Source organism: Vigna umbellata, chromosome 4, assembly GCF_029865625.1.
Source record: "Vigna umbellata cultivar VRB3 chromosome 4, Vumbellata_1.0, whole genome shotgun sequence".
NCBI lineage: Eukaryota > Viridiplantae > Streptophyta > Magnoliopsida > Fabales > Fabaceae > Vigna > Vigna umbellata.
In genome coordinates, this window is record NC_142168.1 from 35,914,925 (window position 1) to 35,928,015 (window position 13,091).

The following is a 13,091-nucleotide window of genomic DNA, read 5'->3' on the forward strand; positions in this document are numbered from 1 at the left end:
CATACCGAATAAAAATAAAGTAAATTTATATATATATATATATATATATATATATATATATATATATAAATATATGTAAACTCAATTTATAAATTGTTTTTTAAAATTGAATTAAACTTGAAGTTTAATTTTTAATTTTGTATCAAAGTCATTCTAAATTTATCGTAATAAAATTTGTTGTTTGTTAGAGATATAATATCACTCACTATAAAACTATCATTATTATCGTATCACATTATACTATATGTCTTAATGAGAAAAAAATTAATTGAAAAGTCATATTGATTAAAAACAAGATAAATTTATTGTTTATATAAATGAATACAATTTTTACTTTACAAATCAACTTTATAGAGTTGAGTTAAACATAAAATTCATCTCTTCAAAATTTAAATTCTTAAAATATATAATTTAAATTCCTAAAATGTATGTTACCTTAGATCAAAAACTTTATAACATGTGAATTAGTTTTACTCTATCTTATAAATATTGTTTTTTGTAATATATATATATATATATATATATATATATTCTTTATTTTCTAGATAGGACACAAAAGAGGAACGAAGGTGGTTTCTACTTGAAGTCGCTATCTTTATTTTATTTTATATATAATAATAGACATGGAATTATAACCTTTTAAAGCTCATCTTTATGAGTTTAGTGTGATCTCTATCAACCATTAATTTTTATTTTTTTTAATTGTATGGTTTAATTTCTTTTGATATAAGATAAAGAGAATCAAGTAAAAGAAAAGTTTTAATTTAGTTTTAAAGAAAGTAAATTTTATGGATGTAGATAATTTTTATATAAAATTGAGGTGACATGAAGAGTGCATGCATTAAGAGGTAAGGAGTTATCACATGTTGAGACATGGTTTTCAATTCAAAGTCTTGTCTTGTCCCTTTCCTCTCTGTTCCCCATTCCCACTTTCATCACTCTTTGCCCATTTCATGCCTCCATTCAAGCCCACACTTACCTCTCTTCTTCCATAATCACTCACACCACAATATAATTTTTCATTTTTCATTAATCTCTATTTAAGAATATGGCTTAACATCTATAATAAGATTTTCTTTTAATTAATCATTTGTTTTTTCAATTCACAATTCATAATTTAATCTATATTTGAAGTAGTATGTTACTTTTTTTTATTGTAATTGTTTAATCCCTATCTTTAGATCACTGTATATATTTTTAAGCCAATGGAGATGGCTAGCTGTCATGTACTTTGCGCATGACAATGGAAAAAAATTGTTTTCCCCTCAAAACACTTATTGGGATGCCAATGAATCTTGCTTCAAAAATAAAATAGTAAGCACAAAATGGATTATTTCAAACCTTGCATTATTGATGACACAACAAAAATTAAAAATATCAAAATTAGAATATCTTGTTTATACAGTGGTTAAGAATAAAAGAATTTAGAAAATTGTTTTTTATATTAACATAAGATGTAATTTTAAAAGTTCATGCTCACTTTCATATAAAATTTCTCACTAACTAAAACTGTTTTAAATTACAATCTATATATTTCTTTTCCTACAAAACGAAACCTAGGTAAGCATGAATTTGGCACAGAAACCCCTAATTCTCACAATTTCACTTAACGGTTAGATTAATATGTTTTTAGATAATTTACCATGACACAGGCTCAAGATTTAAACGTTAACCCTCGTGATTGGACTTGTGTGAGCTCTTTTATCAAGATAGTAGAAGAAATATGCAAAGGTAAAAGGACATTCAAGATATTTGCAATTGATGAAAAAACCTTAAGAACCCACAGTGAAATGGAAAAGGACGGGCTGGGCCGCAAAGGCAGTAGCTACAATGACAAATATTATCATCTTCTGAGATTTTGCGCTTCTCTCTCTAAAGACTCTATATTTTTTTAATGGCTTTCTTATAATATCAAACTATTTATATAGGACATTTGGAAAATGTGTAACTTAGACGACTCATTACGAAATACCCACTTCTTATTAGATAACTGTGCTTAAGTTGAAAGTGGGTAATTGGTTAATCACTTCACTGCGGAAGATTAGATCATATCCATAACTTCTGTGAATCCTTTATCTATTAAAGATTCAATAAAGTAAACTAGTCAAATAATAAAATAATGACATTTTTTTATTACAAAGAATCATTATTATAAATTTATTGTGATTTTTAATGTATTTTCAGAGTAAATTCCAATAAAACATTTCCATTTTTTGCTATTTATTTTATATTTTTAGTTAAATTGTATAAACATAATTTTAATTATGAAATATTTTTTATCATTATTGTCCTTACAAATTCATCTCTAAGATAGTTTTAACATGAAAAAATTTCCCTTATCACTAATTATTATTTGAGAATGACTAGAGTTAATTAAATAAAATTTAGAGCACCGATAGTCATAAAGAATTGCTGACTTTTGCTTTATTGTTGTCCCTGTGACTGAAAAAGATAATTCAGTAATTCAGTGACCTGTGAAAAAGCTATTTCGGTAACAAAGTAAAATCATATGATCACAAGTCAAACATTTTCTTTTACCCTTTTAAGTAGTTCATTCAGATTGTTAATACCCATTTAGTAATTTTCATCTTTTAACTATAAAGTTTGCATATGATTGTTAATACCAATGATTCTCATCTTAATTCAGAAGCATTATAGGAAAGAATATTTTTCAATTCAAATGCTTAAAGGTATGCCTCCCAAAAATTGATTAGTAACCATTGCAAGAGATTATTAATACAAGAAAGTTGAAGAGCTTGTAACATAACACATCTGAAGTAAAAACAAAGCAAGAAACAATATATTGGACAACACATGTATGTATTATTATAGTTTTTGAAAACTAGCTACCTACTTCCTCTTCAAATTAATAATATGTGTAAAGGTAATCCAATTTTAAGTAGTTAAAGTTTTTTGGAAATTTGTATTCAAACACAATACTTGATGGGGGTAATCTCTTCTAGGTTTCTGGCCGGAGCCCAAGAGGCATGATATCTCTGCAGTTCAATGTTTTTTTAAGCTTTTAATTTGTTAAAATAAATATCCAGGAAGAATCAGTCATTAATCTGGTGCAGATTTTTACTTCTCGATACGTGCCATTTATATTATTCTAGTAATTGTCAATCATGTACAACAGTTTTGATGTACAGGTTTATATAAGTTTTGCTTTGTTATTCAATAAAACATATTCTTTCATATTAATCTCTGTATCAGGTACCGGGTTTATATCAATTGGTATTAATGTTCTATAAACGACGTAACAGAGAGTTTGCACGAGTGAAACACTGAAAAAAGTAAAATCTAAGTTTGTCTAGAGAAGGGTAAGTTATTCATAAGCAAAGGATGCAAGATAGTTCATCTAGATGAACTGGTGCTGAAAGTTATTCATGAAGATAGACTAGCAGCTAGTCGTGGTCGCAGCAAAGGTTGCAGACATGGTAGGGGACGTGGAAGATACATGCAAAATAAAGCACTCATTGAGTGTTTTTACAATCATAAGTTAGAACACTATCAATATGAATGCCCAGAATTAGAGAAAAGGGCTCATTATGCATCATTTGGAGAAGAAGCAAAAATAGAAGAAGAACTTCTATTGGTTGCATATGAGGAAATACAAATTGTATAGAAGGAGGATTGGTTTCTAGACTCTGGTTTAAGGATAGGAAAAAAATCTGTCCTTCGCATATATTTGTGGATAAAATCCGCGATGAATATTTAGTATTTGTGGATAATCCACAAGTTGTAGATATTTAGTACTCGCTTATAGACGATACTGGTGTTACACTATCTGACCCGTAGGTATCCGTTACCTGCTAAAAAATTGAAATTACGTTTTTATCCTTCTTAGGTTTGAATTAGGTTTTATTCTCTCTTTGCCTCTTCCTATGTCTATGCAACAGCCTCCTGTTTTGTCTGTGCTTTCAGAATGCCACCATCATCAGACATACTGTGTTGGATTTACGATTGTGCCAACCACCATACGAACCAAAAGACGCACATTGTACCATCTTTCTATGGTCAATGATTTTGCGTGAATGTGAAGCATGACCTTGATTTAATTTATCACTTTGCATTCCAAGAAAACAAATAATAATGACCATATCTATGTTTAGTGAGTTTAATTATTTAGTGTCTTATGGACCAAACTTCTTGTAATATTGTAAGTGCTTGAGAAAGAGAAAAAGGACTCCAAAGAAAAGTATTATTGTGAATGAATTCAAGCAAAATATATTGAGTTACAGCGGAAGCAAAGAATATATACAAAGGGAAAAAATAAAATTGTTACAACAGAAGAAAAGATCTGTTGAGATCTCTATCACCCTCCCTCGAGATGAACATGAATATTATGCATGTTTAGCTTGAAAATAATAGTGTTAAAAGGAGAAGGATAAAGAGGCTTGGTGAAAACGTCAACAACTTGATTGGTAGAAGACACATGAAGAAGTTTGATGAGACCATCTTGAAGCTTTTGTCTAGTAATGTGGCAGTCTATGTCTATATGTTTGGTTCTTTCATGAAAGGTGGGATTCTTAGTAATGCGGATAGTAGAATTGTTCTCACAATAGACTGAGTAAGGAGTCTGGCATGGTATATGTAGACCTTTTAAAAGATATTGCAGTCATTGTAGTTCAAAAGTTAGAGAAGCTAAGGACCTGTATTCGACTTTAGAAGAGGATTTGGTAATGATGGTTTATTTCTTTGACTTCCAAGAAAGACACATAAACCAAAGATGGATCTTCTAGTGGTAGCACAGGTGGCCCAATAGAACCAGAGTATGCATGAATGGAGAAGGAATTATTAGCAGCATATAATAGATCAGAACCAGGTGCATTCTTTAAATATCTAATAATCCTCATGGCTTGTTGCATATGAGGTTGGCGATGAGTAGAAACAAACTGGCTAAGTTGTTGGAGGACAAAAGCAATGTCGGGCCGCGTATTAGTGAGATAGATTAACCTTCCAATAAGACGGTAAGAAGAAGGATCTGTGAGAAGGATACCTTCATCAGCATGAAGTTTAAGTGAAGGATTAACCGGTGTAAGAGCATGTTTACATCCTAACATACCAGCTTCAGAAATCAATTCAAGACAATATTTTCTCTGATTTATGCACAACCCAACTTATGATCTAGCAATTTCAAATCCTAGAAAATATTTGAGATCTCCAAGATTTTTAATGTGAAACTTGCTACGGAGGTGATCTTTGACAGTAGTGATTTCAGACAAGTTATTTCCAGATAGAAGGATATCATCAACATATACCAGAATAATGGTGATAGTAGAAGGAGAATGTTTGATAAATAAATAATGGTCAGCAGAACTTTGTGTATATCAAATATACATATTTCCTCAACTACTATCTTAAAAGTTTTCATATTTTGTACAATTCTTTCTGTAAAAATTTGCTGGAACATTACAAAATTCACATAAAGATATACAAAAAAACCATTTTATAAAAATTTATGAAAAAAAGTCAAACAAAATATGAAAGTTTTTATAATCTCAATTTTTTGGAATCAAAGTTTTAGAATAAAATTTAACGTTCGGAACAAAATATTTTAAAATAATACATTTTGAAAAGTGTATTTTAGAGTGAATGAGAGATGATGAGACTTGATTATTTTAATATTAAAAAGATTTAGTATACATAATTTTTTTAAAAACGAGTTTTATAATTTTTATACATATAACCTTTATAGAAATATTTTTCTAGAATTTTTTGACTTTTCTTCTTTCTTTCATAGTTCATATTCATTTGATTAAAAATTTGAGATCGTAAAAATATCAAGATCTCATTAATTTAGATTACATCTAAGTTGAATTTGAATCCTTTTTATTTATCTATTTGGATTTTCTATTACATGTTAGCCTTCTTATATTTAAAACTCCACTCAAAATAATTAGTTAGTCTTTTGTATTATATTAGTTATCAATTAAATTAATATAAACCCTCGTTGTGAAAAGGAGAAGAAAAGTGTGTAAAGAGGCATTTACTAACACTTTTTTTTGGTTAGAAACGTGGAAGGAGAATGATTATTAATTTGAAGTGATTAAAACAATGAATGAAAAGTAGATAAAAAAAATAATGATTAATTTAAAGTGATTAAAAAGTAAATGAAAAGTATGGGATTCTGTTTGATAGAAAAGAGATTTGAGCAATAAGTTTATTAAGATATTTAATAGATTTAATTGAATGAATAAATGTTAGTATATTAATTTTCAATGTAATATGAAAACTGCCTTTAAATATATATTTTTAAATATAAATATTTTTTCATTAAAAGGTATTAATTGATAAAAAAACACTTAAATTATCAAATCTCTTGCTTCATGCCCTTTCATAATTACTATCTCCATCCTATATCACTAAAAAATTAGAATATCTTCTCTCATTATATCACATTGTCTGTTTTGTTATTGTTTTTATTTTTCTGCATCTCCAGCTACATGTTGATTTTCCATTACACTTTTTTCAAAAGTTACTAGGGTACAATTAGTAATTAGGAGGGTGCCAAAAGATATGGGCTAAAGGGATTCACAAAAGTAACCCAAAATAGGTCATGCCCATTGTAGCAAATGACATCTTGGCTCCATTGTGTTTCCAGGAACAAAACACAAAAAAAAAAAAGAATTAAAATTTAAAATGAAATAAAATAAACCTACTCATAAAAAATAACATTTAATACTTATATCTACCAAAATATTAGTGTTTAATAAAAAATTTAACAACAATAATAGTAATAATTATAATTATAATAATTTAGTAAGTCAATCAATATTTATTAAAGAAATAGTAGAAAAATATTTAGATATTGAAAGTAGATTTTTGAGGTTGGAAGTTAATTACTTAATATTTCTTTGTTAAGTTAGTTATTATTATTATTATGTAAAATATGATAGAGGGGAATATTATATTTTGTATATATATATAACTCGACAGAAGTAGTTTTCTGCTTGAACCCATTTTCAAATGCAATGAAGAATTAGAGTTTTGTAGATTTTTGGATTAAAAAATTATTGTGTATTGATAATTTTAAAATTTTCAATATTAAATTTCAAGATTTCTAAACTTATTGCATGGTGTAAGTTCTGGTTTGCCTAGAAATAGAAAAAGAGAAAAGTTTTCAACAAAATAATCTTTTTTGTGTTTCTTTGTTCAAGAGGTTGCATCAGTTTCTGATCAGTGACATTAGTATAATTCACAATATTCATACTGTAATTTTTTCTTAGTTGGGGAACATGGACCATATTAGCCCTACCATCCACCTTGATTATCAACAGCAATTGTATTTACCATGCTTTGAATTCTAAGAATAACCTTCCAAATCCTGCTATCCAAAAAAATGTTGGTTTTTGAGGAAGAAGAGCAATTATGAGTCATTTTTGTGATGACCATGACCTGTTTGAAAATATGCGTCAACCCTTTAATCTAAAGTTTGTGTTAGCATCTAGTACATTCTTGGTTAACAGTGACAATAAGGAAGATTTTCCATCTTCTTCTCCTCTGTTCATCCCCTGCCACAATTAATGAAAATCATAACATGAGAATATGAACACTTTTTTTATACAAGTTAATTTCATTTTTCCTACATGATTTTGACAAAATGGTATTTAACTTTGTGTTGACTGTTACAGAATAGTAATGAGAACTTACATTCTTGGAGTTCAACACTGTTTGAGGGATATTCTGCAACTCCATAAGTCCTCTGCTTGATGATTTGATTTCAATCTGTGTAGAGAAAAGTGCTGAAACTGGACGATGATCAGAGAACTTGCTTTCACTCCTGAAATAGTTAAGTTGCTCCACTCCTTTGCCATACCATAGAATTCTGTCACACCTGCACACATATAATTAATCTGTCACCACTTGTTTGATGCAGACAACTTCTCTTAACAGTAACTTTAGTTTGCTTATTTTCATCAACACAACCTTTAGCGATTGAAAGAAACAAGAATGTATTTTCATACATAGACAATTGTCTTATATACATAAAAATGATGTATGAAATTCATGGCTCAGATACATAAACAAGAAGCAAGTATAAGTGAGTGATTGTTATGTACATACCATGCTGGAGTTCTTTGTTTTTCCCCTGATCTGTTTGGGAGGCTACCACAGTATCTATTGGTAGTGGAAGATGAGTATTTATATGTTGGGGCAAATTCTATATCACCTTCTTTCCAACCCTCAAACACTCCACCTTCTTCCAGTTCTTTCTGGAGTTGATCAAACTCTTGCAATGCCTTCCAATCTTGTTTCCTTATCAGATGCCTAGCAAAATTATCCTCCAAGTATAGCCTATAGTTGAGGTCTCCAAACCAGAATATTCGGCTGAATCATGAGTTAAAAAATGCTACGTGGTTAGCATAACATGATGTGTTGCACATTTAAACATCTAACTAAACTCATGTTTTGCCTATGAAGAGTACTGTTAAGGTGTGTTTGAGTTCAAGGTGTGTTTATCTAAACTCATGTGGTGTACTTCATTTCAAAATTATTGATGCTGCCATGGCATGTGGTTTTGGCCAATTAAGATATTAATTTGTTAAGAATGAAGTTTGTATCTTCTTTTTGAACATCTTTTTTCTTTCACTTTGATTCCTTAACTAAACATACAACAACTAAAGTACAAAGTGACTCGAGTTCCTTCAATAATGCAAGCTAAGAATTTTGTAGCATGTAGGGGTGATTTTAACTATGTTCCTCACAAGCTATGTTTTTTAGTGGACATAGAGGTCTCATAATTGAAAATTACCTAGTGATATCCTATTTTTCATTTTGTCACACCTAGAATTGTCACCACATAAATTACTTTTTTTTTATCAGAACTTTTACTAGGCAACTCTAGCTACCATTTAAAATCATATTCTCAATAATTGAACTGGTATTGAACACAAACTATAGGGTAGAATTAATTTTCAGGTTGGTCTTGTCTTAACTAGAAACCTTGAAGATTTTCCCATGCACCATTCAACACTTTTTATTTTCTCCTGCCCAATTATGCAGTCCTCTGGAAACCACTTTCAGTCTAATTGGAAAGAATTCAAAATATTCTAACCAATAGAAACAAAAACCAGTCTATTAGCTAAAACCAGGAAGTAATAGTAAACGTTTATACATAATTACACTTTTCATATCATTATTTCAGTTTTGGTTCATTCACAAATTTGACATCTAATATGTAATAGAAATACTGATGTGACACCATTCTGCATATTTATGTTGATACATTCATGACAATATTAGATATGAAGTTAAGGGATAAAATAAAATTTCTGAATAATAAATAGGAAAATGAAAAAAGGAGTGATGCAAGGTAGAGACAAACTCACTCATGGCCTAAGATGGATAGAGGATAATGATGGTCTTTTGTGGTCCTAGAAAAAGATGTTCTCCTAAAAATCTCTGCTACCTGATGGTTCCTTCTCCCTTCATCACCCTTCTTCTCACCAGATGCTAAGTGTGCTGCTACAAAACAAAAACTTGTCCCTTCAATTGACATGCTAACTGCCACTGATCCTTTGTTTCCCAAGTACCCCATCACCCCACATGCCACTGAGCACACTCTCACATTTGAGACACTATACTTCCTCAACACCTCTTCCCTCAGCCACACACTTATGAACACTCCAACCATCTTCTTGCTGGCCACTAGTGTGTACTTGTCATTGTTGCTGTTGCCACCTCTGGTGTTTGGATTCTCTACATACTGATAACAATTGTCATCACATGCTAGCAGTGATGAAGAATTCAGCACTGGTGTCATCCAAGGGCATCCAAACTTGGCATTCAGTGTTTTTCCTATTAACTGGTTCCAGCTTGTTGCCACTGCTGGATCCTCTGCTCCTATCACAGTTAAGGTTTTCAAAGGTACAATCTCTTGAAACCTGATAACATGATCCAAAAACTTTCATCATCTTCAGAGGTACAATAATCAAGTAAAGTTCTAATCAGATACAACATAAACTGAGGATTTTTGTACAAATAACTTAGGCCAATTTGTTGATTGACTTAAAAAAAATAACATAATCAGAAGGGTATTACTTTTTCTCAAGAAAATTGTTCAAGTTTGGAATTGTGTACATACCCAAGAACGTATATATCTGCAGCATTCTTGAGATTCAACCACTCGTCCAAGTCAACAGCCAAACTTCCTACAGGGGATCTACCAGCAACATTCCATGTACCAACAAAGATCCTGAAATATAAACCGAACTATATATATGTTAAACAAACAAAAACCTTAAACTAAAATCATTACGTTAACATCTGAGTCAAGTGGGAAGAACTATACACACTCATACAGTTAATACTATCTCACAAGGCTGAGAGCCACACAGAAGATTTTACATATATATAGTAATAATTAATTGGTTTACCTTAGTTCATTTGTTGAAATGCATGGATCCAATTCCAATGAGCGAAGGGAAAGGTTGCCCTCATAGTCATCACTCTCATCTTCTGCTCCATCTGAAATTAACACATGATGCATGCAGCACCCCCTTGATTAATTCTAGCCTTTGAAAGCAGAAGAAGAGCATAGATACATACACATAAGTAACACACACATACATGAACCTTGAATCTCGTTCAAACTGAATGATGAAGGCCTGTCTTCTTCCTTCTGCTTGCTGTTGAACCAATTGCGGAGCCTGTGATGATACTTTCTTGCCTTCTGATTCTCCACCTCCATGACAAGAAAGGAGGGTGCCCTCTCTCTGAAAAATTCCTTTTACATACAAATTCAGTTAAAAGATGACAACTTGATGTGATATGTGAAGGGTTATCGTGTTAATCGCCCTTAGGACTAAGCCAACAAGAGGAAGTGATGTGGCTTAAGAAGGGGTTAGTCTAGAGGTTAATTAGATCGTTAAACACAAGAGAGGGAAACTAACAAAACACAGTTTTCAACATTGTTTTTTCCAAGTCAAAACTGAAGACAAGTAGCTAAGAAGGTGAAGAGGATGAATGGTAAAGGTGCATGATGCAATAAATGATCTGAATCGAAATTGAAGAAGAAGTTAGATATAGGCCTCAAAAGGTTCCATCATTAGATTGATTATTAGAGCCCCGTTAGGTGGTGCTGGTCACGTATGTCTCATGGATATCTACGTGACATAGCTGTTGTTTCGTTATTATTGCATGTTAAGTCAAATAATTTTGTATACCCTAGCTAATGTTCCTAGCTCCTTCCACTGTTTGGATAATTGGACCATTGTTCATCGAATGAAGACTAATAATATTATTGTTGTACTTAAATACAGTCACTTGCTTCTGCAATGTTTGTGACTCAGAGATAAGGCTACAGAGCTACTAGTCCAGGTTGTTTTGGTTATGCATCACAGATATATTGTCTTTAATTCATATAACATTTTATATAAACATGTGTACATAATAATATGTTGTTTTGGTTACATCGTATTGTGTCCTACATTGTTTTCAATCTAATTACAAGGTTTTCAACTTTTGAATACCCACCTACACTACAACTGTGTATTCAAAAGATCTTCTTCAATACATTGTTCTCATGGATTGCATTTTATAAGTCTTTCAAGAAAGTTTACCAGAGAGATGACTTTAATAAAATATGAGTTCAATTCATCTCTCATCTCAAATATTCACATTACTTTCAAACCACAACTTAAAATAATAAGTTTATGGATATTATTTCTGATATAGTGTAAATTTTCTTGTTTTATCAATGTGTGTAACTCAAACTTACACTTTAATTCTCAACTAAATAATTCATTGTTTCGTACAAATGTATTTGACCATTTAATAATAATGAATTTTTAGTGGTTTAAGTTCAATGAATTTTGCATCAATATTAATTTAAGTACAATTCAACTGCATTGGTTGAAACTTTTTCCCTATTTGAACAGAGCCTTTGTACTGGTAGAATTCATTTTGTAAATAAAGGTTTTGATATTTTCTGATAGAATTTGAAGATTCACTTGTTAAATTGTATAAATGGGTCATTTTTTTTTTCATTTTGGTTTCTTAACTTTTTTCTGTGAATATCTATGTTATGATCTTGTATTGTTTGTAGTATTATTTGCATATATTATCTAATGTGTCTGTGTGCACTGAATAAAACCATCGTTTTCCAAAAAAAGCCCTGAAAAAAAAATAGTATGAAATTAATAGTTAGCTTATCATAGAATTTGACTTTGGGGCAGTGCTTTGATTTCATAGTTAAAAACGGCACGGTATGTCTTTAGATATTATCTCATTCACAAGCATTATTATTACTATTAATTTTAATATTACTATTTGTTCTTATCATATTTAATAATTATAGATTCGTTTAAGGATTTAAGGGTTACGGAATGTTATTGTTCCAATTCTAAATTTGTCGAATTAAATAATTAAATTCAATTATTATATATTTGAAATATTGTCTGAAATTTTATTTATCATGATTTTGTGATGTCTTAAAGAATAAAAAAAAGATGAATATTTAAGTGGATTAATCTTCACTTCTAAACGAGACTATTATGCATAATAGAAATAATATTATTAATTTTATTATTAGTATTATAATAAAAAATTAAAAAAAAATCTGTATAGTTGAAAGTGATGCAATTGGTACGGATCAGGGAAAATCCGTGGTGGTTAGTTGACGTTGAACAAAGGCAACAGTGATGTTGTTGGGTAGTTTAAACTCAAATTTAGTTCATCACTTTCTCTATAAATTATTTTTAATTAATAAAAAAATAAAACTTGGACTTTTGTTTCTGACGTTAAAAATTTGGACTTATTATAGCAATAATTTCATAACTTTTATATTATAAATTGAAGTCTTTATTTGTAAATAAAAACAGGTACCCTTTTTTTTATATATTTTATACATTTCCTTGAAAAAAATTACAGTTTTCTCTCTTGTTAAATTTTTACATTAAAATTTTCATTTCTAAAATATCAAGTTTAACTGTTTGTTTTTTATTTACAGTTATGGATTTTTTTTAATCTTAAATATTTTAAAATTGATTCTGTTTGTTATTTATATTTATTAATGTTTTCTCCTGAATTTGCTTTGCTTTTTTACTTAAATTTAAAAAGAAATACTACTATAACAGATAGATGTTTGC

At 29.9% G+C, this 13,091-nt stretch overlaps 1 protein-coding gene across 2 annotated transcripts; it reads right to left on the reverse strand.

Annotated features, from left to right (window-relative positions):
* Positions 1-7,266: 7,266 nt before the first annotated feature.
* On the reverse strand, positions 7,267-10,992 carry LOC124820449 (type I inositol polyphosphate 5-phosphatase 8-like). 2 transcript variants are annotated; one of them, XM_047292136.2, is made up of 7 exons: positions 10,579-10,992; positions 10,380-10,470; positions 10,088-10,198; positions 9,333-9,887; positions 8,068-8,331; positions 7,654-7,837; positions 7,267-7,514 (listed from the first exon to the last, which is right to left on the reverse strand). In XM_047292136.2, exons 1-7 carry the CDS (start codon positions 10,691-10,693, stop codon positions 7,416-7,418), a joined length of 1,419 nt encoding a protein of 472 aa, XP_047148092.1. In that variant the 5' UTR covers positions 10,694-10,992; the 3' UTR covers positions 7,267-7,415. The 2 variants fall into 2 exon arrangements, with proteins under 2 accessions (XP_047148092.1, XP_087970669.1); XM_088114543.1 differs by having other exon boundaries at positions 10,573-10,992.
* Positions 10,993-13,091: the final 2,099 nt, after the last annotated feature.

Bases quoted from the DNA above. Each gene is read 5' to 3' on its own strand.
- LOC124820449 (XM_088114543.1), bottom strand. From the start codon at position 10,693: ATGGAGGTGGAGAATCAGAAGGCAAGAAAGTATCATCACAGGCTCCGC. The intron at 8,332-9,332 runs GTGAGTTTGTCT...CTCATGATTCAG, and splicing joins CTATCCATCTTAGGCCATGA to CCGAATATTCTGGTTTGGAG. The intron at 7,838-8,067 runs GTATGTACATAA...ATATGTGTGCAG, and splicing joins AAACAAAGAACTCCAGCATG to GTGTGACAGAATTCTATGGT.